Source organism: Physcomitrium patens, chromosome 14 (assembly GCF_059467195.1).
Source record: "Physcomitrium patens ecotype Gransden chromosome 14, ASM5946719v1, whole genome shotgun sequence".
NCBI lineage: Eukaryota > Viridiplantae > Streptophyta > Bryopsida > Funariales > Funariaceae > Physcomitrium > Physcomitrium patens.
In genome coordinates, this window is record NC_143423.1 from 10419742 (window position 1) to 10447069 (window position 27328).

At 33.4% G+C, this 27328-nt stretch overlaps 1 protein-coding gene across 4 annotated transcripts; it reads right to left on the reverse strand.

The window, feature by feature from the left end:
* Positions 1–21203: 21203 nt before the first annotated feature.
* Positions 21204–25810, reverse strand: LOC112291642 (uncharacterized). 4 transcript variants are annotated; one of them, XM_024539354.3, is made up of 7 exons: positions 25451–25810; positions 24309–24774; positions 23802–24053; positions 23403–23546; positions 22657–22912; positions 22032–22504; positions 21204–21776 (listed from the first exon to the last, which is right to left on the reverse strand). In XM_024539354.3, the coding sequence occupies exons 2-7, from the start codon at positions 24414–24416 to the stop codon at positions 21522–21524; spliced, it is 1488 nt and encodes a 495-aa protein (XP_024395122.1). In that variant the 5' UTR covers positions 24417–24774; positions 25451–25810; the 3' UTR covers positions 21204–21521. The 4 variants fall into 4 exon arrangements, with proteins under 4 accessions (XP_024395122.1, XP_090111986.1, XP_090111985.1 ...); XM_090255860.1 differs by having other exon boundaries at positions 25645–25763; XM_090255859.1 differs by having other exon boundaries at positions 25383–25674.
* Positions 25811–27328: the final 1518 nt, after the last annotated feature.

Below are 27328 nucleotides of genomic sequence, written 5' to 3' on the forward strand. Positions count from 1 at the left end.
TTGGCATAGTGTATGGGTGTTGCCAATCATGATGGTACTGAAGAAGAATAGAAAAATCAAGATATGTCAAGATTTTTGAAAGTTAAATGCAGCTACTAAGAAGGACTATTTTCCGTTACCATTTACAGACAATATTTTGGACACAGTGGCCGGACATGAATGTTACTCATTTTTGGACCAATTTTTGGGGTATAATCAAATTAAAATTGTTGAAGAGGACCAATTGAAGACTACATTTTCTACAAATTGGGATACATTTGCCTGTAAAGTAATGCCATTTGGGTTATGTAATGCCCTAGCTACTTTTGATCGGATAATGACACAAGCGTTTCAAGATTATCTACGTTTATCAATCGAAATATTTTTGGACGATTTTTGCTTCTTTAGCACAATGGGTGAACATCTAGCATGCTTGGATAATTGTTTGAATCAATGCGACAAGTATGAGATATCTCTAAATTTGAAGAAGTGTCAATTTGGCGTACCATCGGGGAAGCTATCGGGATACAATGTCTCTGTTGAAGGTATCGCCATGGACCTCGATAAAATTACTCGTATATTAGATTTACCAAAGCTTCATATGGTGTCGGGCGTGCGCGGTTTCATCACCCATATTAGCTACTATCGGTATTTTATTGAAAACTTTGCGATTATCTATCAACCGTTAATCCACTTGTTAAAAAAAACTCCCATTAGACGGATCTAGCCCAATATGGACTGAAGACTGTACTTTCGCATTCGACGAATTGAAACGGAAATTGGTATCTACCCCAATTCTCGTAACACTTTGTTAAACAAAATTATTTTATGTCTATGTCGACATGTCCAATGTTACTATTGAATCCATTCTCAGTCAAAATGATGAAAAAAGATTAGATCATCCCATATATTATGCGAGCCGATAATTCGTTGTTGCAGAACGAAATTATAATACTATCAAGCGAGAAGCCCTCAGAATGATCTACTCTGTACAAAAATTCTACCACTATCTACTTAGATACCCATTTGTGTTCCACGTTGATCATGATGCGCTTAAGTACATGCTAAATAAATCTCAATTGAGTAGACAAATTACTCGATGGGTGTTACTTCTTTAGGAATTCAACTTTACGATTAACGTTTGATTTGGTAAGAAATATGCAAATACAGATCACTTATCTCGTTTATCTAATATACTGGATAATGAGCCGATAAATGATGCTCTTTTGAATGCACAACTATTTGCTGTGGATGTCATTATACCTAAATATGGTGAATTGATCCAATATCTAATATTTCAGACTTTTCTCATTTCTTATAATGAAAACTTAAAGAAGCGTCTGATTTTAAAAAGTGCGTCATATACCATGATTGGAGATGCCTTGTACAAACAAGGGCAGGATGGAATTTTACGCCGTTGCATCTTTCAAATTGAAGTTCGTACAATTTTGGAAGGATGTCATTTGGACAGTTGTGGAAGATATTTTGCGGGTGATAGCATCGCACGTAATACTTTAATGGCTAGATATTGGTGGCCAATAATGTTTTCGGATGTACACCAATATGTTCGTCATTGTGATCCTTGTCAATGAATTAGTCGCCCTACTGGAACTTCTGTAATGCCATTGGTACCAATTTTGGCACAGGCACCATTCAAAAAATGAGGTATGGACTTTGTTGAAACCATTGCACCTGCCTCTCGAAATGGCCATAAACATTATATTCTAGTAGCCACTGATTATGTCACCAAATGGGTGGAGGCCATGGCAACAAAAACTGATAATGCCAATACTGTAGCAACATTTTTATATGAGAACATTATTACTCGTTTTGACTGTCTGAAAGAATTGGTTAGTGTTCGCGACACACATTTTATTAATGCAACAATTGAAGCATTAATAGCAAAGTATGAGATCAAGCATCGCAAAACTATACCTTATCATCCACAAGCCAATGGGTAGACCGAAAAGTCCAACGGTATCCTATGCAAGATCTTAACAAAGACTATTTCAGGAGCAGGAACCGATTGGGACACTAAATTATTTGCAGCTTTACAGGCGTACCATACTACATATAAAGTAACTACCAATTCTACTCCATTTCAATTGGTATATGGTCAGGAGGCAATTCTACCAATTGAATTGGAGGTCCAAAGTTTACGAATTGCGTTAGAAGAACGTATGGGAGACAGAGAATCTCTTCAATATAGGTTAGTCCAATTGGAGAAATTGGATGAAGCTAGGGCTACGGCTCTCTTGATCATAGAAGCTACATAGCACCGCAGAAAGAGTTATTACAATAGTAAGTTACGACTGAAATATTTTATGCCCAATGATCTGGTGCTACTATATAATAGCCGCTTTAACAACTTTTTTGTTCAATTGGAAGATTTTCTAGGAACCCACTTCACAACATGTGTTAATGGGAATCAGTTATATCTATATTATACGTAAATCCGGGACAGATTTACTCAGTAGAGGGAGAGAGTCTCCGTAATAATAATTATCGATAAGATTGGAAAGGTTGTGATAGTTAGGAAATGATTGATGGTTAGTTTTAGATACTAAAACTGACTAGTCAGGAAATTAGACATTCTTGATTAGACATGAGATTAAGGTACGCTGGATTAGATGTTCTTGATTCGGATCCCAAATAAGCAGTTAGGAGCGGGGCACTCATAAAAGATTTCATTGTTGCAAATTTTAGACATTGTGCTTTGAACTGTAAGCTTTACGATAGTAATCAGTAATAGTGTTAGCGTGAGGAAGTATTGAGAGTTTGATTTTTACAATGTCGATGGAAAGAGCAAAGAGAGCACCAAAATGATCACAAAGTTGCCGCAATGTGAGGTCTAAGTACGATCTAGGATCGCCGTCTCTTGTAGTTATCACCAATATGGAAACGATGAAGTTAGATATCTGTTGGTCATTGAAAAGGCAAAAAGATTTTAGAAATGCACAATTATTTATATTTTTGCAAAGATCGAATAAACTACCACCAATTGATGTAGAACAAATGGCGGAATATATAGAAAATTATGATCTAGAGGATGGTTCAAGTGTGGTAAGAGGAGTCCTGATTGGGATAGATGAGAATATCTTACATAAGGTTTTGTATTTACCAATCGGAGAGCATGAGATAGGAGGAGACACGTCAAATGATTTTAGGCCAAGAAGCTACTTCAAAGGAGGGATGTCGTCTCTTGAGCGAAATCAAGGATAGAAGGTACAAGAAGCATTTATGCCCGAACTTATGGAATGGATGCAATTCATTCAGAAGTGATTAGCATTGAATCGGCATACCACCTATATGGCAAAGTGATTACTGTTTTCAGCGATAGGAACACTGGAAGGCATGGTATTCAATTGGGCAGCTTATATGGCTACAAGGATACATGCAGAAATGAGAGCTAAGCGGAAGATGGAGAACTTTGCTTCACTATTATGTTCCAATTATGTAAACTCAATGATTGAATATATATTGAAATAGGAATCTCAACTAGTAGTTCCAAGTTTATAAATGGAAACAGTTAGTCCAGGGATAATGGTATATGAAGTGGGAGAATTCAGCAGAGGGGCAAAACAGGAAGCAAGACCAATATCTACACTAGAGCGAGTTCCAATTCGGCCGACAATAGAGATGACGACACCAATACTAGTTTCAAGGAAAAGCAACTAATTAGGATTTTAACGGGGTGTAACGGAAGGATGGAATCTTAAGAAAGTTATATTGGGTCAAATTTCCCAACTGCAATTTATGGTGAGTAAGTTCGAAGATGAGGGTAGCTTAAAAAGATAAGTAGAAGCGAGCAAGAAAATAATATTGAAGCAAAATTATAAAATCAGGGAATAGGAATAAGTCATTAAGATAGAATCAGAATCCAAGATACAAGTGATGCGTGAATTGGATGAGAGAGTGGAAAACTGGTCAAAGAAGAAACAAAGGATTCAGCATATCCTAGAAAATCAAAGGCAAGAATTACTACAAACTCACAAATCATATAGATTGGAACAAGAAAAGATGAATGCTCAGTTGAAGATAGAACGAGAAAAAGAGGCATTGGAGCTTGAAAAGAAATAATTGGGTGACCAATGTCGAAACAAAATGAATGAGCTATAGGTAAAAATTATTATTTTGAAGGAAACAGTAACAAAACTGGACAGTGATTTAGTCAGTATTGGTCAGTCTCAGACATCTGCCTCAACGGGAGTAAGAATTGGAAAATTGGAGGAGAAATTACAACATTAGCAACAACAACTGGAAGCTAAAGATGCCAAAATCTTCCAATTAGAAGCTCATGTTCGAGAATTGGGAGTGTATAATGAAGATTTAATAGTTCAATTAAGGGCAGAGATTTAGGACGAGTCGAAGGAAGAAGATATAGTGTTGGAACAAGACCAAATGGAGCCAGCGCCAAAAATCGAAGAGATTGAACAATCCAGTGAAAAAAAAAAAAAAAAAAAAAAAAAAAAAGATTGGTTTTTGTTTATCAATACTATGTTTGCGGGGACACTGCACAGTTAGGAGTGGGGCTATGTAGAATAAGTAGTTATTTTCAGAATGTAGATATCTAGTGTATAGTGTAAACAAGGATAGATAACTGCTAAAAAGGTGGTTCAGTAGGTAGAATGGATGAATAGTCAAGAAAAGTAGTTATCATCTATAGTATAGGAATTGGTATCTCAAGGTAGTATAAGGAGGATGGGAGAGGAGAAGAAAATGCCAGATTGCAATAATACTGAGCGAAAGATAAGCTTGGTGCTATCTCTTCTTCTTAGTTTTCTTGTTTCTATTGTGTTAGTATTGATTCTAGTGAAGAAGATAGATTTAATGAATCAATGTTTGATTTACAAAGTTGTTTATGGATCACTGGTTATCAATTGTTGTGAAAGATTGATGATGTATGGAAGTTTCCAACCACTGTTTATCGCAAGGTTGTAAGTTCAATGGACAAGAATTATAATCGAAGGAATTGTCTTGATCAGATTCTATGGATTGGAAGTTGTTTGTTCCAGGGTTTGGATTGTTCTTATATATTTGTGAATTACACAGTGTACTGTAATCGATGTCGTAATTGTTATCATATTGATATGAGAGAATGGATAGTAGGAGGAAAAGTTAAGTGTTCTTCGATATTGTAAGCATTCAGTAGTAGCGGTTAATTGTGTGACCCTAACAATTGGAGTTCATATACATGGTCTTTCACTATGTTTGAATTCTCCTATATGGATTTATTCTAGGAGGTTTCTTCCGGAATAAGTAAAACGACAATCACAGTAAGTCAGCAAATGATGGCTCTTGAATCAAATCCACTAGTTGTTGGTTCTCTATCTCTTTAGTATCACAAATATAAAGTAGTTATAATAAAGATAAAAAGTAGAATGTTATCTTGCGTAGATCTTGTTTCTTTTATAGAAAATATTTTTATCTTGGTTTTAATAGATGTCATTGATAAAAAGCCTCTATCTTCTTATTACATTTGCAAGATTCTTTGCAAGATCCTATGTATATTTATTAATATCATATCCATGCCAATGAATAAGATATTTTAATTTATTTTGGCACAATCTTGAATCTAAAACTTCTTCTACTTCAAACTCTTTATTATTGTCTACTTCTATAGGAAGAGGTGGAGCTTATCTTCTTCTTTGTATATTCACAATCTTGTATGATTTTAGAAAAGACACGTGGAAGACATGATGGATCTTCATTGATTTTGGTAGATGTAATCGATGGAAAGTGGATTGATTTGTCTACAAATAAAAAAAGACTATAACTTATTTGTAATAAGTTAGAGTACAAATAAAAAAAGCCTATGGTAGTCCAACTTATTACAAGAATGAGTAGTCTTCATATTATGACAAAGTAATTATACCTTGTCACCTATGTTAAATTGTGATTATTCTTTTGATAGGCATCTATATTAATCTTTTGTCGTTCTTGAGCTTCTTTTAATTGCTCCTTCATTATTGTATGTAGCTTAGACAAATGATTTATAAAATCTTTTGTTGTACAATTATAAAATTTTAAAAAGTCAAAAGTATCAAATTATGGATAATAACCATAATTAGTAAAGAAAGGTGTTTATTACATAGAAAAATATATTGTATTATTATAACCAAACTTTGCCAATGGCAAGAAGGTTCTCTAATTTTCATGTTAATAATTGATAGTACACCTTAAGTATTATTCTAAAACTTAGTTTACACGCTCTGTATGTTGATCAATTTGAAGATGAAAGGCCAAAAATAGTTTTATGTCTATCTTTAAAATCTTAATACAAATTTAGTCCTTCTATCTGATATAATATCCTTAGATAATCCATGATATCGATATTGTTGGGCAATCCATGATATCGATATCCTTGGACAATCTATGATATTGATATCCTTGCATAATCCATAATATCAATATCCTTAGGCAATCCATGATATTGATATAATATCAAGATATTGTCAAAAAAAAACTTGGTTTTTTCTTCACCTTTGATACATTTTTTATATGATACAAAATGTGTTATTTTAATAAAATGATTTATTATCAAAAATATAAAATCATACAAATTTGAAATTGAAAGATCTGTCATAAAATCCATAGAAACAGAAGACCATAGTTGTTTTGGAATAAGTAATGGTTGAAGAAATCCATAAGGTCAATGACAAGGAATTTTTGATCTTGAGTAAATATCACATGATTGAATAAAAATTTTGATTGTCTTCTATATTTGCAGCCACCAAAAATCTTTAGATACCAGCTCTAAAGTCTTATTATATTCAAAATATATAGCTGCTAGAAAATTGTAGCGTGCTTGAAGAACATGTAAATGTGCTTCTCTTTTTGGAACATATAAGTATCTTTTGAAATAAAGTATGTTGTTTTTGAATTAAAATTTGGAAGCATGATGAAACTTAGAAGAAAGTTTCTTGATATTATGAAGAAGAGAATCAAAAGACATACTTAATTGAATTTGTTTGACAAAGATTGAATCAACAATCAATGTTAATTTCATTAATTAAACATAAAAATACTTAGACTTCAAGAGAATCTATCTTTGTTCATTAAAAGATGTATTTCCTTCTTTTGGTGTAAGATAAGAATGTTTAAAAAAGGCATCTGACAAACCTTATTATTTTCCAAGTCAATATATGATCTTGAAATCAAATCTTCATAAAGACATGTTTTAATGGGCTTGATGATGATTCAATACATGTGCTAATATGAAATATTTGAGATTCTTGTGATTTATATATAAGATGACTAGAATAGAAGCACCTTCTAAATAATGATGTTATTCTTGTAAAGCATCCATAATTATAAGTTCTTTGTCATGGACCTCATAGTTAATCTCAGCTATTGAAAATTTCCTGGAATGAAAAGCTACTAGGTGAAGTTTATCATCTATTCCCATTTGTGATAATATGGCATCTAAAAAAAAGTCCAATGCATTTGTTTCTATAAAAAATACCTTGAAAAAGTTTGGTACAAAAACAAAGGTTATTTTTAAAGCATTAAATGCTACTTCTGCTTCTTAATTTCACTCAAGTTTGTCTTTACAAGTCAAATGTGTAAGTGGAGTTACAACTTAAGAGAAGTCCTTGATGAAGATTCAATAGTAGTTAACAAATCCCAAAAAACATTGGACATCTTATACCATTTTAGAAATCTTCCAATCCATAATAGTTTAAATTTTTTTAGGATCCATCATAAGTCCATCATTTAAAATGATATAATCTAAGAAGTCGACTTGAGTAGTATGGAATATATACTTTTCTATCTTAATATAGAATCTTGCATCTCTTAATTTTTGTAATACATAACAAACATGAAGTTCATATTCTTCTGTATTCTTAGAATAAATCAAGATGTCATTTAGATAATAGACAATAAAATCGTCTAAAAACTCTCAAAAAATATCATTCATAAGATGTTGAAAAGTTGCCAATATATTTGTAAGTCCAAAAGAAATAAAATTATATTCAAAATGTTTGTACCTAGTTCAAAATACAGTCTTCCATTTATCTTTTTTTTTGTATGCTCCTCGTAAGTCTATTTTTATATAGATCTTAGCTTGATTCAATTGATCAAGAAGTCTAGATATTAAAGATGGCAGGTATCTGTTCTTGATAGTGATCTTATTGAGTTCTTGATAATCAACACATATCCACAATGATCTATCTTTTATCTTCACAAATAGAATTGAAGCTCCTGTGAGAAATTTTAAATGGTATATGAATTTCTTGGCTAGATTTTCTTAAATATACTCCTTGAGTTCAACCAACTCATTTTGTAACAAATTAGAGTTTGGTCCAAATAATAATTGTGCTCCTTCTTGAAGATTAATTGAGTAGTCATAGGAACAATGTTCTAGAAGAGTATCTACATTCTATTTCTCAAATATATCTTGAAATTCTTCATATTGGCTTGAAATGCCACTTAAAATCTTTGTACTGTTAAAAACGGGTGTAGCATAAATGATACAAGGTGATCCTTCTTTTGTAGCATGTAAGAAAGCTCTTATACCTGAAAACATAAGTTTAATTGTACTAGACTTGTGATTTTTACTTGATTAAATATACTCTTAGTTATACTTTCAAAAGAGTCAAGAGTACAAGAAATCCAATCTACTCAAGAATTATATTTTTTTAACCACAATAAGCCTAAAATGATTGGATTAGAAGAAGATTTAATGATATTAAATATTACAAAGCTATAATGACTATTGATTATTACTTCTATAAGAAGGATTTTATCACTAATATCTTCAAAAGACAATAGACAACTATCTATGACTTCTTGTCAAGGACAAGAACATGATAAAGAAAAATAAACAAGTGAGACTTCTCTCAATGCAAGATGATAAAATAGAAATAATTTGATATATATATTAAGAAAGAAATTGGAATGGCTATTGCCAAAAGCTAAAAAAACTAGAGACCCTTGAAACTAGATTGGAAGTAAGAAAAGAGTTGACAAGAGTGAAGAAGGCTTCACTCTTGACTCTATATATATTATCTAACTAGGGACTATGTAGCGATGTTTTATAGGACCTCCAATATGTTTTGACTTTATAGGACACATGCCTTGACTTAAAAAGCAAGTTTTTCTACGTGTAGGCCACATAATTAGCTTAGTCTTCAAGCTAATAACATGTGTGGCACATGGCCAACTTGTTGATCACGTTTCTAATCCAAAAAGTTAATTAAAGATACCTATAAAGTCAAAGTAATATCTATAAAGCTTCTAAGAAGCTTCCATATCAAATATTATAGAATTAACTTACTTTTACTTACTTTATACATGTAATTATTACCTTATATGTGTATATCCATGACATTACCCCCTCTTTCTAGGGACGAGTTCCACCAAGAGCAGTAATCATATGTTGAGGAAATCTATGATGCGACAAATTATATTTGCTACATACTCTGATCTTTGTTTTCTTCGAAGATGATTGATAGGGCCTCTCAATCATGAGTAATATCCCATACTAGGGCGAGAAGACCACCCAGTTATTTGATCATTGTTGAGGCTTTCATAACTTCCTTTGAATAAAACATTTGGAATACCATCAAGAGTTGTTCCTACCTCTGGTAAAATCACCAAACATCGGGAGTCCTTTCCAAGGTCGTGATACTAAATACGTTGTATTTTGCCATCTATTCGAGGAAGAACATGTCATTCTTGAAGATCTTCATCTCAATTACGTTGTCTTGAAGGTTGTGACAATTATAATGCCTCGTCCGGCAGGTCAGCAAACAAAGGCTCTTGAGTCGAATCAGTTGGTTGTTGGTTCTCTATCTTCTAAGCATTACAACTACAAAGAAGCAACAAACAAGGATTGAAAGTAGAATGTTATCTTGCCTAGATCTTGTTTCTTTTATAAAGAAGGTTTTCATCTTGATTTTGATGGATGTCGTCGATGAAAAGCCTCCACCGCCTTTGCTACATTTGCAAGATTCTTTACTGGCTCCCATGTGCATTCACTAATATCTTCATGAATTATGATATTAGAAAATAGAAAATGGTCCAAGCCTTCAATAGTCCAACTTGTCACAAGGACGAGTCGTCTTGATATTACGACAAAGTAATCATACCTTATCACCCACGTGGAATGGTGGTTATTTCTTTTGATAGACATCCGCAATGACCTTTTGTTGTTCTTGAACTTCTTTTAACAGTGCCTTCATCATTGCATATAGCTTTGACAAATGAATTGCCAAACCTTTTGCAACAAAATTATCAACTTTTGAAAAGTTAAAAGTATCAAGTCATGGATGATAACCATAATTAGTAAAAAAAGGTGTTTGTTTTATAGAAGAATGTACCATGTTATTGTAAGCAAATTATACCAATGGCAAAAGAGTTGTCCAATTATTTTGTTGGTAGTTAATGGTACATCTTAAATACTACTCTAAAACTTGATTAACATGCTTTGTTTGTCCATCAATTTGAAGATGGAATGCCGAAGATAGTTTTATATCTACTTTTAGAATCTTGAAAAGAGTCTACCTAAATCTTGATACAAAATAAGTTCTCCTATCTGATATAATATCCTTAGGTAATCTATGATAGTGATAGATATTATCAAAAAAGAGCTTAGCTATTTCTTCACTTGTGATAGATTTTGTACATGGTACAAAATATGCCATCTTGGTAAAACGATCCACTATCAAGAATATAGAGTCATAAGAACCTGAGATTGGAAGATCTGTGATGAAATCCATAGAAATAGAATACCATGATTGTTCTGGAATGGGTAATGGCTGAAGAAGTCTATAAATGATTTTGAATTCATCTAGATTTTGTTGTTTTTTTAGTCGATAAGTGATCTTGAATTCGAATCTTGACAAAGACATACTCCAATGGATTTGGCTACAATTCAAAACACGTGCTAATATAAAATATTCAAAGTTCTTGTGATCCATATACACTGTGACTGGGCTAGAAGCACCTTCTAGATAATGGCACTATTCTTAAAATGAATCCACGATTACAAGAAGTTCTTTGTTGTGTATCTCATAGTTGATCTTAGCTGCTGAAAATTTTTTGAAATAAAAAGCTATTGGGTGAAGATTGGTGTAGAAACAAAGGTTGTCTTCAAAGCTTCAAATGCTACTTCTACTTCTTGATTCCATTGAAGTTTGTTTTTACAAATTAAACATGTAAGTGGAACTGCAACTTGAGAGAAGTCTTTGATGAAGATCCGATAGTAGTTGGCAAATCCCAAAAAGCATTGGATATCTCTTACCATTTTGGGAATCTTCCAATCCATAATAGTTTGAATTTTCTTAGAATCCATTATAAGTCCATCATTTGAAATGATGTATCCTAAGAAGTCGACTTGAGTAGTATGAAATACACACTTTTCTATTTTGGCATAGAGTCCTACATCTCTTAGTTTTTGTAATACTTGGCAAATATGAAGTTCATGTTCTTCTGGGTTCTTAGAATAGATTAAGATGTCATCTAGGTAACAGACAACAAAATCATCTAAAAACTCCTGAAAGACATCATTCATTAGATGTTGGAATGTTGCTGGTGTATTTATAAGTCCAAAAGGCATGACGTTGTATTCGAAATGTCCATACCTTATTTGAAACGCAGTCTTCCATTCATCTCCTTCTTTGATACATACCAAATTGTATGCTCCTTGTAGATCTTTTTTCATATAGATCTTAGCTTGATTCAAGTCATCAAGAAGTCTAGATATCAAAGATAACAGGTACTTTTTTTTTATAGTGATTTTATTGAGTCTTCAATAATCAATACACATCCGCAATGATCCATCTTTTTTCTTCATAAATAAAATTGGAGCTCCTGCTGGAGATTTGAAATGGCGTATGAAGTTCTTGGCCAAATTCTCTTCAATATACTCTTTAAATTCAACCAACTCATTTTGAGATAAATTGTAGATTGATCCAAATGGCGGTTGTGCTCCTTCTTGAAGGTCAATTGAGCAGTCATAGGAACGATGTTCTAGAAGAGTATCTACATTTTTTTCTCAAATATATCTTGAAAATCTTGATATTGGCTTGGAATTTCCTTTAAAGTCTTTCCACCAGTAGAAACAGGTGTAGCATAAATGACACAAGGTGATCCTTCTTTTGCAGCATGCAAAAAAGTACTTGTACCTACAAATATAGATTTAATTATATTAGACTTATGACTTTCTACTTAATTAACTACATTCTTAGTTATACTTTCAAAAAGTCAAGACTACAAGAAGTCCAATCTATTTTAGGGTTATATTTTTCTAGCCATGATAAACCTAAAATGACTGGATTAGAAGGAGATCTAATGATATTAAATATTATACAGTTATTATGACCATTAGTTGCTATTTCTATAGGAAGGTTTCATGAGTAACATCTCCTAAAGACAATGGACGACCATCTATGACTTCTACATGAATAGATTTAGTTTTCTTTAGTAAAAATATGCTATGTCTTTTAGCAAATTTTTCATCTAAGAAACATGCTGAGGCTCTTGAATCTAGCAAGGCACAGGCTTTGAGATGTTTAGATCCTAAAATAATATTTATTGTAAAACATGGAGAGGCATCTGATGAGAGGATTGGACCTTCACTAGGCGTTGTACAAGGTTCCAGCCACACAGTCCCTATTGTAGCTCGACAAATTTATTTTCCGACATGCTATCTCCTTTGATTGCCGTAGTCCTTATTTTATAGTTGTGTCGCTTCTTTAGATAATATTGAGCAGTGTGCTTAGGTTCTCCACAATATAAGCACAATCCTTCTTGACGACGACAAGTCTTTTTTTCTTCAATAAGAGGTTTGAAACATACTGCATCAATTTGCATATCTTCTACTTCTGAATGTATGTGTTGAAGAGATGTTGTTGTTGCTATTGAATTATAGTTACATTGAGGAGCACTTATACGGTTCTCAGATCAAAATTCAAAAAGGCAATTGTCGCCCTTCATAGCAAAGTTAATTGCTTGACTCAATGTTTGAAGATTAGGTAAGTTGAGCATTAATTTTTTTTACCTCATATTGTAATCCGTAGAGAAATTGGCTAATAAGTGCAGCATCATCTCACTTGATATTAGATACAAGTCGTCAAAATTATAAAGCACACAACATTATTGATCGATTACCTTATTGTAAAATATGGATCTTATTGGTTACAACACAAATTGCATCATGTTCTCTATACATGGATTAAAACTCGGCCAAAAAAATCTCTAAATTATCCAATATTGGATCTCGTCATTCAAGAAAAGATAAAAACCATGATAATGCTAAACCTGAAAGAAGCATACTAATGAATGTAACTTGCGATCCTGGAATTGGATAGCTTTGGGATTGAAGTTCAATCACAAGTTGTATTTTATTAATAAATTTTCTAAACTTTCATTTGATGCCATCAAACTTCTCGAGTAGGACAATTCTTGGTTCTCTAACACTGGAAGGACATTCTACCATAGAAGAAGGGATATGATTTGGTGCAGATGTTGAAGTAGCTCCAATCATTTCTATATCTTCCCTTCCTGTCAATCTTGTTGCTCTTTGTGGTGGTAAATTGAGTTGATGCATCGCAAGCATTAACTCCCTCAATTGCTCTTGCATTTGTACCATTGCACTCTTCATTTCAGCAAGTTCTGCAATGATAATACTTAGAAAAGAGAAGATGTCTAATATCGCTTAAGACAAATAGAAGAGAGGACTTGAGAACAAAGAAAATATTAAGGACAATATCAGTTTAGAAGAAGGTAATTCGCAACTTCTAATATGCTTGAGTCTTATCAAGAAAAAGAGGTAATCTACTCTTAATCAAGATTAGACAAAGCTCTAATATTCTAAGTGTACTCTTGTCAATTTGTCAAAGACAAGAATATGATAAAGACAAATAAATAAGTGAGACTTCTCTCAAAGAAAGATGACAAAATAGAAATAACTTGATATATATATTAAGAAAGAAATGGAATGGCTATTGCCAAAAGTCAAAAAAACTAGAGACCCTTGAAACTAGACTGGAAGCAAGAAAGGAGTTGACAAGAGTGAAGAAGGCTTCACTCTTGTCTCTATATATACTATCTAACTAGGGGCTATGCAGCGACATTCTATAGGACCTCCAATATGTATTGACTTTGTAAGACACATGCCTTGACTTACAAGGCAAGTTTTTCTGTGTAGGCCACATAGTTAGCTTGATCTTCAAGCTAACAACATGTGTGGCACATGGCCAACTTTTTGACTACGTTTTTAATCCAAAAAGTCAATTAAAGATACCTATAAAGTCAAAGCAATATCTATGAAGCTTCTAAAAAGCTTCCATATCAAATACTATAGAATTTATTTTACTTTTATCTACTTTATACATATAATTATTGCCTTACATGTGTATGTCTATGACACTTCTACATGAATATGTTTAATTTTTCTTATTAAAGATATGTTAAATCTTTTAGCAAATTTTTCATCTAAGAAAGACGCTGAGGTTGCTAAATCTAATAAGACAAAGGCTTTGGAATGTTTAGGTCTTAAAATAATATTTAATATAAAACAAGAAGAAGGTTTTGAAGAGAGAATAGGACCTTTATTAGGTATTATATAAGATTTCAATTGCATGGTCTTTCTTATAGCTAGACAAACTCGTTTTCTCATATATTGTCTTCTTTAATATTTATACTCATCATTTTATAATTGGGTCACTTAGTTGGACAATGTTGAGCAATGTGCTTAGGTCCTCCACAATATAAGCACAATTCTTCTTAATGGTGTTGTGTTGTAGTTTGGCTATTATATGAAAATATTGTATTTATACATTTGATATATAATTTATTAAATGACATGGTAGAGCCATTTTAATAGATTTTAATTGATTGTAGAATGTAATTAGATTATTACTTTAAAAGGAGGTTGTTTAAAAGAACTAATATTAGAATTTATATAAATTTTTTTTTGATAGGGGCTTTTAAAAATAATTTTGGTTGATAGTGACTTTTACATATTTAAAGTCACTCTTATTAGACATTGGTGATCCTTGAAGTTTTATTTTGGTTCTTTTATTTGGTGTTTAGGATATATATTATATAAATCTTATAAAAAAAAAAGATTAGAGAAGGGTCTTGGTAGCAAAAAAGAAAAGTTAAGACATCTATATGGATGAATGGAGATGGATGATATAAATCTTTGTTCCTATTGGTCAAAAATCATGACCAATAGACTTCAAGGAGACTATTTGAGGCCATATTAGAAATTAGGGTTAGTCTTTCGAAGAGATTCATACATCAAAGGCTAATGTCAATAAGTTTAGATTTTTTGCTATGGTTTTAGTAAAAATTTTGAATCATTTGGAATTTTTATGAAGGAGATATAGGTGCTCAAAGTCAAGGTGTTGGTTTTGTATCTACTGTCATTCTTTTAGATATAAGGCACATGTATAGAAAGCAATTAAAAATTGGTGACTAGAGTTGAAGAGAGGACTTTTTTAGCTATATTTTATGCATACTATACAATGAATTATAAGCCAAGATGAAAGAAATATTAGAAGTTGAAGTCAGCACTTGGAATCTAAGGAGTAGCAAGTGACCTAAATTGCTAGTGGTTGTGTTTTGAACTATATCTTATACAATTTGATAGAACTTTATCTAAAAATTTCTAAAAATATATATTTTTATATTATTAAATTATATACATAATTTTTGTGGTATTTGAGTTTTGGATTTGTGAAATATGAAGAAAATAGTACTTCAGTGCTTGTGAATTAGGGTTTGAAGTATCTACTAGGATTTTTAATATGCCAAACGATTGGTAGCAAACTTAGAGTTGAATTTTTTTGTAGTAATGCTTAAGGGTAAATTCTATATTATTTATAAATTTAACAAAATTGAGTAGTTGAATCAAGAGATATGAATTTCTAAAATTTGAGAAGAAAAAAATCCTTTGCAAGAAAAATATATTTTGAAGGAATTTTATTACAGTTTGAGCATTTTATACAAAATAAAGGGGTTTTTTAAAAGTCAAGACTTTATATGTATGTTGAAGATGGATATATGGAGCTATGGTTAAATTTTGATATAAAGATGAGCTTTTGAGGGAGATTATGGATTTTCTTTGGAATTATTGAAAATCTAACTTATTAGCAAATAGTTACTTATGATTTGGTATAGCCAAGAATATTAGGGAATTTTTAGATATTTTAGAAAGCCTTATGTACAAACCTTCTTAAATATATAAGGTTTTATATGTATAATATCTTTTTGATATTGTAATATTTATTTATTTTCTACTTTAAATGTCAAATAACTTAATGGAACTTGGTCAATAAGTTAAAACTAAATTTTCTACAACTAGTTATCTAGTGTATCCCCAGATAGAAAACCATGCAATATGAAAATGGCAACTAGTCTTTTCTTGCTCAGTAAGAGGTTTGAAACATACTACATCAATTTACATATTCTCTACTTTTGAATGTATGTGTTGAAGAAGCATTAGTGTTGCCATTGAATTATAGTAATGTTGAGGGCTACTTGTCCGACTCTCACATTGAAATTATACTTTATAGTAAAATGAATCGCTTGACTCAATGTTTGAGGATTAAATAAGTTGAGCATCAATTTTTTTACATCATATTGTAATCTGTAGAAAAATTGACTAATCAGTAAAATATCATCCTATTTGATATCAATTGCAAGTTGTCAAAATTGTGAAGCATAAAATATTATAAATTTATTACCTTATTGCAAAATATAGATCTTCTTAGTTGTAATACGAATTGCATCATGTTCTTCATACATGGATTGAAACTTTGTCAAAAAAGCCTCCAAATTATGTAGTATTAGATCTCATCATTCAAGAAAAGATGAAAACTATGATAATACTTAACCTAAAAGAAGTATACGAATAAATCTAACTTGTGATTCTAAAGTTGGATAGCTTTGGGATTGAAGTTCAATCACAAATTATGCTTGATTGATAAATCCTCAAAACTTGGATCTTGTGCCATTAAACTTCTTAGATAAGGCAATTCTTAGTTCTCTCGTACCGAAAGGATGTTCCATCATAAGAAAAGGGACATAATTTGGTACAGATATTGAAGCAGCTCCAATCATATTTATATCTTTACTTCCTCCCGTTCTTGTTGCTCCTTATCGTGGTAAACTAAGTTGATGCATTGTAAGTATCAACTCCCTCAATTGTTCTTTCATTTGTGTTATTGCACTGTTTGTTTCAACAAGCTCTATAATAATAATACTTAAAAAATTAATGTCTAATATTGCTCAAGACAAGTACAAGAAAGGACTTAAAAACAAAGAAGATACTAAGAAAAATATTAGTTTTGAAGAGAATAATCTACAACTTCTAATATACTTATGTCTTATTAAGAAAAAAGAGTAATCTATTCTTAATAAAAAAAAAGATAAAACTCTAATATTATAAGTGTATTCTTATGAATCTATCAAAGACATGGATTGAAAAATATGCATAAATCTAGAAAATTTATGTCAAAAAAAAGTGACAAAATAGAAATAAAATAATAAGTATATTAAAAGAAAATTAGAATGGCTATTGCCAAAAGATAAGAAAATTAGAGACTCTTGAATCTAGACTAGAAGTAAGAAAGGAATTGACAAGAGTAAAGAAGGCTTCACTCTTGCCTCTATATATATATTATCTAATTAGAAGCTACGTGGTGATGTTCTATAGGACCTCTAATATGTATTGACTTTGCAAGATACATGCTTTAGCTTACAAGGCAAGTTTTTTATATGTGCACAACATAGTTAGCTTGTTCTTCAAGCTACCAATATGTGTGGCACATGGCTAATTTGTTGACCATGTTTCTAATCTAAAAAGTCAATTACAAATACCTACAAAGTCAAAGAAGCATGTATAAAGCTTCTAAAAAGCTTCTATATAAGATATTATGGAATTAACTTATTTTTACTTACTTTTATCTACTTTTATTTAATCATATACGTAATTATTGATTTATATGTGTATGTCCACGACAAATGATTTAAATTAACATAAGAAATAGATGTCTTTCTTAATATATGGAAGAATAATCACTTTCTTTCTACCAAAAAAGCCTTTAATAAATTTGAACTTCTATCACATAAGATAGGCATTTGGCATACCGTTGTCATATTATAAATGCTTATAGTATGTAAAAATTAGTTAAAACATATTTTATATTCATAAGTCTTGATGTGTGTTAGAATGGCTAATAATTAATATAAAGAGAGTAGATATAAGAAACTTTATTTTAAATTTTATCTATTTTTATTATAATATTTAAATTATATAAGATTTAGATGTTTAGTATAAAGCTTTAAAAGAAGGTAGAAGCCTAGGATGAAAATCTAAACTACTAAGAGGCTTATGGGGAGGGATGAAATCAAAACATGGTCAAATGAAGGCAAAAGGTAAAGATCTTTATCCCAATTGGTCAAAGGCCATGCCTAATGGCCATTCAGCAAATTGTCTGTGCCCATAACAACAATTTCGGCAACTTTTTAACAAATATTTGATAATTGAAAGCTAAGGTTGTAAGATTTAGAATTTGGACTACAATTTGGATGTAAAAATGAGTAAGTTTGGATTTAGGATGAAGAATTATAGATGTTTGAAGTTAAGGTATCATTTTAAGACATACTGTTGCTCTTTTGAGCTTATGAGGGATTTTACGATAGTTTTTGGAAATCAAAAGGTACATTTGGAATGGCGATTTCATGACTTATGTCTTTTATAGAAGAATTATTATGTTTGGAGTTTAGATGAAGAAGTTATAGAGAGTTGAAGTTAGTGCATCCAAATCAAAGGCAATAAGTAAGTGATTTTATTCATAGTAATGGTTGGAGCCATATCTTGAGTTTTTGGACAAATTTTTAGCTCAAACCTTTTAGAAAAAGGTAGATTAATGTATTAAAAAGCTATACATAAAATTTTGTGGCATTTGAGTACTTAGTTTGTGAGTTATGAAGAAAATTGTACGTAGGTGTATAAAAATTAGGGTTTGAAGCTATTGTTAGGATTTTGACGATATCTTAAGTTTCGCAACAAATCTGCAGATGAAATTTGTTGTGGTAGTTTTTAGAAGTACATCAATACTTCATGTAAAATTTGAGTGTGTTTGAATAATCCGATTGAGAGATATGAGTTGTTGAAGTTTGGAAATAATACCCTATAAGGATATATAAGGATTTAGAGTTTTTTTTTATCATATTTTGGATGTTTTTGGGAATTTAAGACTTATATATTTGGTGTAATTTATCCTAAAAGTGATATATATATATATATATATATATATATATACTTGGGCTTTCTTATCTCATGCTTGAGTTACAACAAACTTAAAGTATCTTACTACCACTTCACTATATTCCATATACAATTGAAGGGTGATTGAAATCTTTTACAAATGATGTCATTTAATATTCCATATTCTTGTAACAAGTCTTTGTAGTATTTTAACTAAGCATAGACCATTATAAGTATTGGATCTTGACAAAGATGCCAATATATATCCTTAGTTAATTATATGCCTATTTGGATTTTTTTTTAAGAGAAAAATGTTACCCTTTTAATATAAAGAATAATTTTACTCTCTTGACTAGAATCTAGGCTAAAGATTACATTGAAAAAGTGAGTGTAGTTCCAATATAAAGAGGTTCGAAGAAAACTCAAATTTTACTCTTCTACAAGAAAGTCAATTAATTAAAGTGGGATTTTAGCCACTTTAACTGAGAAGACAATTATACTGTGGTACTTGGACAAGAATTGCTCAAAAAAAAAAAAATGTCATCTTTCCATTAATACATGCCAAGTGTCAAGTATTCTTCTATAAAATAATAAATTGAAATGGTTTAGCACATAAAATAAAGATTGTATTAGAAAAGAAGCATGGTTGATGTGGCTCATTTGGCATAGAGAGGATAAGTAAGCAACAAAATTGACTAATGTTGCAACATATATCTAAATGGCATATGTGAGATAGTCTTCCATAGGTTTTGGGAATGCTCATCAATACAATAAAAGTGGGGTTGAGGGATACACATCTTGATATGCCTTATACCAGGACTTACATCTGTACAGAATCACATGTGCTCTTGAGGCACCGGGATATTAGAGAAAGTGACTAAACCTTCTCCCCTTTGTCAAAACATTGTATCTTTGCCCACTCTACTCCTAGGGATTTCAAACATGTTTGTAGGATGTGGTTATTCTTACATGGAACCATCATATGGCTGCTGTGGATGGAACAAAATGATGGAGTGTTCAATGGTCTCCTTTGGAATGCCAAGATTTGTTTGAATTTAACCAGATTTGGTTGAATTTAGTTGACTATGGAAGGATTGCATGGATTCAGTTAAATAGTAGACATAAGAACAATCCGAACTATCACATTCACAGTTTGGAACACTGTACGGTGTACACACAACATCTTAGCATCCTGGACGACTGGACAGCCTCAATGGAAGTTGGTAGGACCTAGGGATTTGTAATATAGGTAAAGTTAATTTGGCTTACTGGTCCTGGCCGGAACTGGCTAGGCCCTTATAGTATAATATTCTTTCATTCTGCAATAGGAGATCCTTCTATTTGTGTCAAAAAAAAAAAAAAAAAGTAAAGTAAAGTAAAGTAAAGTAATCAAAAAGTGGGATTGATGATTGAAAGGAACCTCCAAAAGTATTGCTCAACAAACAAAAACTGGATCACGATCCCTGAGGTCAAAACCCAGCCGTGGGGTCCATCAGTATAACATCCGCAGTCTGCAGTCTGGAGGGTCAAAGCTTCCTCCGGTCATTCTTAAAGAAAGTCATACAATCCTTGGAAAGTCCTAGTGCCACACATAGCACAGCGTTGCGGAATTTGTGAACCAAACGTCCGTGGCAGAGTTTCTCGAGCCTTCTTGTGTACTTTAATCGAAGGGTAGACTCTGCTTCAAAGAATGCTCGCCAATTCGACGCTCTCTAAGCAGAATTAGCGTATCCTTGCAGTGGTTCTAATAAGTGGCAGTCGTACAGAAGTTCAGGTTTTCAGAGTGGAATTTCCTTCAAATTCACACATAATTGCAACTCCTACATGCTAGGTCCCGAACGGGAGTTGTGAGCCAGCGAATCATAAAACGGAACTACTTATGAACAAGACCAGAATCCAGCTACCACGTTTAACTCAAAACAAGAGATCTCGCTAACGTAAGTAAAGAGCTGATCAGTTGAATGCCTCGCACATTCGGCATGAATAGGACTGGAGATGATCTGCATGCAAAAATTTGCATAAATCCCAGCATAAAACCCAGCATTCTTACTAGAAAACTGCCAAGTATTGCTATGTAATCGCTTAACACCTTTCTTGAATGCATGTTTGTACCTGCCAATACCTTGCCTAGCCTTCACTCTGTAAATTTGATTATGCCCATATTTATACACAACTGAAATAACAAATATCTACACAAACTGTCAAAATCGCTTGGTCTGTTCTTGAAAACTGGAGCGCAGTTCTTGCCTCGTCTACAACAGTTTCTGTATACATGTAAACAATTAGTTCGTATTCCACCAGCATTCAGCAATTTTCAGCTAATGATGCATTCACGTGGGTTGCCAATGTCGCCTTCTTCGAAGGAGTCATCCTCGTCAAAGTCACTGTCCACCACGCCTCCATCGTCATCAGCATACCCACCCTCGAAAGAAACTTGAGTGTTAGTACCACCTTCATTGTAATTTGGCATGTGCAGATGCCGCGACAGCAACAACCTTCTCACAAGACCAGGGGTGAGTTGAATGTTGTTTGCTTGACTTTCTCTCCTTCGTTTGTTGATTCTCATGATCTGCATAATAATTTTAGAATCACGTTGCAATGTACAAAAACAAAACAAAACAAAACAAAAAAATGGCAAAACAGTACGTCCGCCATGCCTAATGACAGCTTAAAAGATAGGTATAACCGAAAACAGAAATAAAACATGTAGAAGTTCAAAACACCATAAACTTCCCAATATTATCAATAAGTTACCATGAAAAGCATTCCAACAGAGCCAAAACAAAAACAACAACGACCACCAACCACGTGGGCACAGACATACCCTGTCGGTATCATGTGGGAGGTCAAGAATACGCTCCGACTCTGGAGACCAGATTTTAATGGTATCTTCAATGCCACTAGTTGCCAGAATAGTAGCATATGGATGGGGTTCCAGACAGTTTACTACAGTATCATCTCCCTTCATCAAAGCAACAAGCTTCCCTCCCTTCTTCTTCCAGATAAAAATTCTTCCACAATCCGATCCACTCACGACATATTCTGTATTTGGGCCAAAGAAGTTGACCCCCTTCACAGTCTGGTGGTTTCGGTGTCCTTCGTACACTTGCGGTTGAGTATTTCCTTGATTGGAAGCCTCGCCACCATCTCCTTCTTTCTCATTTTCTTCCACGTTTTTGTGCGGACTAGATCCCAAGCTCATGGATTTATCAAAGAGATAAATAAGTTCGTCGTTGTAGGAAACAAGAAGCTCCTCTTGGTGCGAGTATGCAACGCATGTTATATGTTCATCGTGACCTGCACATCCATGGTTAAGAAAAGATGCATAAATACTTTGGAAGAATAGATGTCTCAAATCAATGAGGAAAAACTGTCACACTATGCAGTGATAGTTTCATCTTTCGCATATTCACGGGTTCCAGTCCTCTGAAATTCGCAGCGAGATTTACCTGGCCCTAACAAGTGTTTAGGAGCATATGTCTCAACCGGTTGATCTTCCATTTCAGAACCGTTTGCAGTTAAGCGTCGAATATCATACACGCGTGCATACTGGTCGGAGCCTCCTACTGTAAAGTAGTTCAAATTTATTGGGTGCGTGACAATGACATTTAGTCGAACTACTCTTGACCGGCTTGGTTTACCACTATTCTTTCCAAATTGATGACAAGTGAGGAGCTTCGTGGCTTTCTCCTCCCGCAAGTCAAACTGGGAACAATAATTCAGTGAGACAGTAGGATAAGAAAAAGAAAAATAAATTTTACTCGGATGAAATATGAACAACCAAACGAAGACCTCCAAACAAAAGAATAAATGTTTCTGAGCAGGATGTACACATTTTTGAATAGGACAAGTGCTCCATTTCAACCATAGCAGCATGATCTACAGGGGAGTGGAACTCTACATTGTATGGGTTCCTAAGTAAGCTCATAGTGCGACTTGGCAAACATATTCAATAGGTAGTCAAAAGAGAATCCAGATTTCTATTCGAATTAACAGAAAAACTCTAAATACTTGAGCCAATCCATAAGCGGTTTTCCAGAGGAAGTTTACGCATTCCTGACGATCAATAAGGAAATTTCAACTTTTAAAAAAAAAAAGAGAAAAGAAAGAACTAGAACAAGAACAACAAGAAGTTTACTGAATTCATTATGTTCCTGAAAAAGAACTCGGAAAAATCAGAAGAAAGTAAACATACGTGTTGTACAACCCCATCTTCTCCGCAACTGTAAAAAATACGAGAGCTGCCAGGCTCAATCGCCATCTTGTGAGCACGACCCCTATGTTTTGCAAGTTTCTTTGTAACAACCATTCCATTCTCTAGAATAGTTGCAGACCTCACCTAGCCCAAGATTACGTGATAAATTGAGTCACTTCTTACTGACAAGTTGAATTCGTATCTGAAAAAAGTATATCCTACGCCTCCAAAGCAACGACCTAAACATCTGTTCCAGTATTGATAATAGCGAAATCAGAAAAAACTAGTATGGACAACAGAATCAGAGAGACTGATCATAGTAGACTAAAAATACTGTCCCGTTACAAGAAACGCAAAATACGTCCTTCTTAGCAAGGAAAGAGAAAAGCATCAACAGACCTGGCCATCCGCTGCACAGCTCACAATTATGCGGTCATCGCAATATGGCATTACTCGAGCCTGGAAAACATTATTTTCGTGACCAGAAATGTAAGACAGAACCTGCGTTTTATTTGCCCAATTCCACACAATGATATCCTGGTCATCTGAACCGGAGACTAGAAGCTCTCCAGTTGGATTAAAAGACACTGTATTTACACACCCAGAATGTCCGTCCAATTCCGCATATTTAACAAGACGGCGTACGAGATCCTGCGAGACAAAACTCGGGTGTGAAGAACGGGAGAAGACAATGAAGTTTTGCAGGGCAAGACATGACCCTGCAGCTGTCCCTATCATACTTTCTAGCGGAAGTTTGCAGCACCATTACTTCCAACATGAATCAATTTTAGGGTATGACAAACACCTAACCCAGGTAGAAATAAATCGTATGTGCTGCCAGACTAGCAGCTAGGTGTATGAGCAAACAGCAAAAGTACTCTTGCATCGTCCCAGTGGTTTCCATACCTCACAACCTCCAATGCGTCGAGTGAATGCAGTAGGACTCACATCCCCAATCTGACGACGCCAATGCTCGCCTAAACCAAACCTATATGGTTCCAGTCTACGATACATCTTCTTTGGCTCTGTATCAACGCATATGCTTTCACTAGCTTCTAGTTGCTTTTCTCGGATTTCAGGTAGCCTCTTCAATTCCACTGTCTAACTCCCGCTGGCCGTGAACGGAGGCAAATACATTGAGTAGGAGGCATGGAACTCAGCCTCTAGCCCCTTGGTAACAACATAACTAGGTCATATTGAAGAAGCAAGCTCAATCATACGAATCATGCCTACCTATGTCCGTTTATATTCTCAATTTCCAGCAATCTGTAGATGGACCAAGACCGAGCTTCTTGTCGATGACTTGTGTTGATCGAGAAAATCCAAGCAGATCCTCCTAATTATACAAAATTACCAGGTGACTCATTCATTCCTGCGCAGAACAGATCAAAGCTCCATTACTTCCTCCGCAACACACCACACCCTGCGTCTAGTCCAGCTGCCATGCACAATATGGTAGACAATTCCATTCACAAGAAAACATCTGCGTATGGGATTCCCAAATCTAATCACGACCACCTCATTTCCTCCAAAGATTAAAGTAAGAAAAGAAATATATATATATATATATATATAGTAAGAAATGAATTTATAATCAACAAGATTACACAAATAGTTCATATCCTGGCACAGAAGGGGAATGCAGAGACAGACACAATCTGCTTCATTCCAAGAAAAACCCTAAACTCGCCTCCGCCAGATTACCGCCTATTAGAGTCAAGAATGCCAAACAGGAAGGCTAAAGAGCACGTGTGCAGGATTTTCACAATTGCTGCAACTCACAACACAAAAGAATCACCATACACTCCCAAACTCTAAAACCCCAATCCAAAAAAACACAGACCACGACAGCAGCAACAACGATAGAGTAAAACCACCGCCAAAATCGATCAACGGCGGGTACTAAGCACCGCAAAATTACGTAAATCCTTCAGGAGGAAACCAATTGAGACGACACGAATCGACAGAAGCCGGAAGCACCTGGTGGACTGCGAGCATCCACTCCCCACAACGCATCCCAGACAAAACAGACGCCATCAGACACGAACCTCGACAGCAGCCATGATGATCACTGCTCCACAATCCACGCCGAACTCCATCCGCGTTTGTCAATTGCCCTTTGCACCTCCACACGCACACACACACACAGATATGCATTCCCTTACCGACCCGCGTAGATTGAGGCCTAACCTAAGCTGGTGCATGGTCTAGAATTACGGAGCCATGTGGTAAGCGGAATCACCTCTGGGATTGAAGCAAACCCAGCAAGCAAGCAGGAATCAACCACGAGTTCAAATTCAATCGGCGTCCTCAGCTCCAGCCACACGATCTACAGCGACCAAGGGGAAATCAGGGTGAAGGGGAGAGGAGCTTGCTTCTTCTTCTTCTTATTCTTCTTACTTTACTGCCAGTTTCTTCAATGGCAGTGCAAGTTCGGAACATTCTCTCTTACTTTTTCATGGTCTTTGAATTAGCATTTCTTATAAATCTCTTTCATTCTTTATTTTCATGACATGGCAATTCTCCTCCATTTGATGAGAGTTGTGTGTGTGTGTGGGGATGTTTCTTTTTTTCTTTTTTTCTTTTTTTCTTTGTTTCTTTTTTTTGCTGCTGTGCTTGGGGTTGTTTACATAGTCATTTCGCTAATTCCCTCTTAGCTAAGTTTTGCATGGTTCGGAATTGCTGAGGCTTTGGTATCTTTGTTGTTTACGAATCCTTGGGGCTGCTCGGTTCCATGTTTCCATAATAAAATTCTAATTTGTTTGTGTTGGTTTGAGTGTGTTATTTGGTGGATTTAAGGTTGTCTTTTAACCGACGAGTTGGTAGGATATTGATGCTGTGTTCATGATTTGTGTCGGTATATGGGTTTAGACTTTGAGGATATTTGGTTTTGTGGTTTCAAATTGATTTGTTTTAATAGTTATGTAGATCACAATTAAAAGATTTAAATTTCATTGATTCACCAAAAATTGGAGGTTGATTTGTTAATGAAGAAAGATCATGGGATCTAAGATGTGAGGAAAAAAAATGGAACTTATCATGTATTCATTGGAGTTGAAATTGTTTACATTCTTGTAAAGAAGCAAATACAAGTATCTAGGTAGAAAACATACCAAGTATTAGGAGTCGAACAATTTCAAAAAACATTGAAAGGAGAATAAATTATTATTATTTACTTATTTATTTTGAAAGTTAGTTTTTTTTAATAATAATAAAAAAAAAAAAAAAAAAAAAACTGCTGAAAATGGAACTATGATATTGGACGAGTAATGCTACATAATCAAGTATTCAAATTACACAAATAAGTATTTAAACTATAAATTAGGTATGGGTGGTAAAGAAATAAATAGAGACATTAAAAAAATAAAAATAAAAATAAAATTGTTAAGAATTAGAGTTATGTCAAATATCCAAGAGAGAATTGAAAAAACAAACGATTCACCAAAGAATTGAAAAATAAACAAATTTGCTAAGTAATAAAAATACTAAAATTAGAGATATTCAAAAATTGAATACTGGAATTGGAAAAACAAATGCTAATATTAAGAAAAATATGTATAAAGTATCTAAAGTTTAAAATCTAAAAAATATTTTCTAAAACAATTAGTAGAGGAATAACCAAAAGATAATCTTTAATGCAAAAGGCATTAGAGAAGAATACATCAAAGTTGGGAAATTAGGCGCTGATATAAGAAAAGAAAATATAAGCATTGAGAAATAAAATAGCTTTAATATTAGAAGAAGATAAACAAAAATAATATTTACAAGAAGTATTGAAGTAAATCTATTTGAAGAATAAATTAAAAGACAAAAGCATAAGACAAATATATATATATATATATATATAGAAGAAGAACTAACACATGTTAACAAATGAATAGAATGTTGTTATTGAAGAAGAGATGAAGTAGTTATTGGAGTTAGAT

Bases quoted from the DNA above. Each gene is read 5' to 3' on its own strand.
- LOC112291642 (XM_024539354.3), bottom strand. From the start codon at position 24,416: ATGTATCGTAGACTGGAACCATATAGGTTTGGTTTAGGCGAGCATTGG. The intron at 24,054-24,308 runs GTATGGAAACCA...TTTGTCTCGCAG, and splicing joins GACGCATTGGAGGTTGTGAG to GATCTCGTACGCCGTCTTGT. The intron at 22,913-23,402 runs GTATGTTTACTT...TATTGTTCCCAG, and splicing joins AAGATGGGGTTGTACAACAC to TTTGACTTGCGGGAGGAGAA.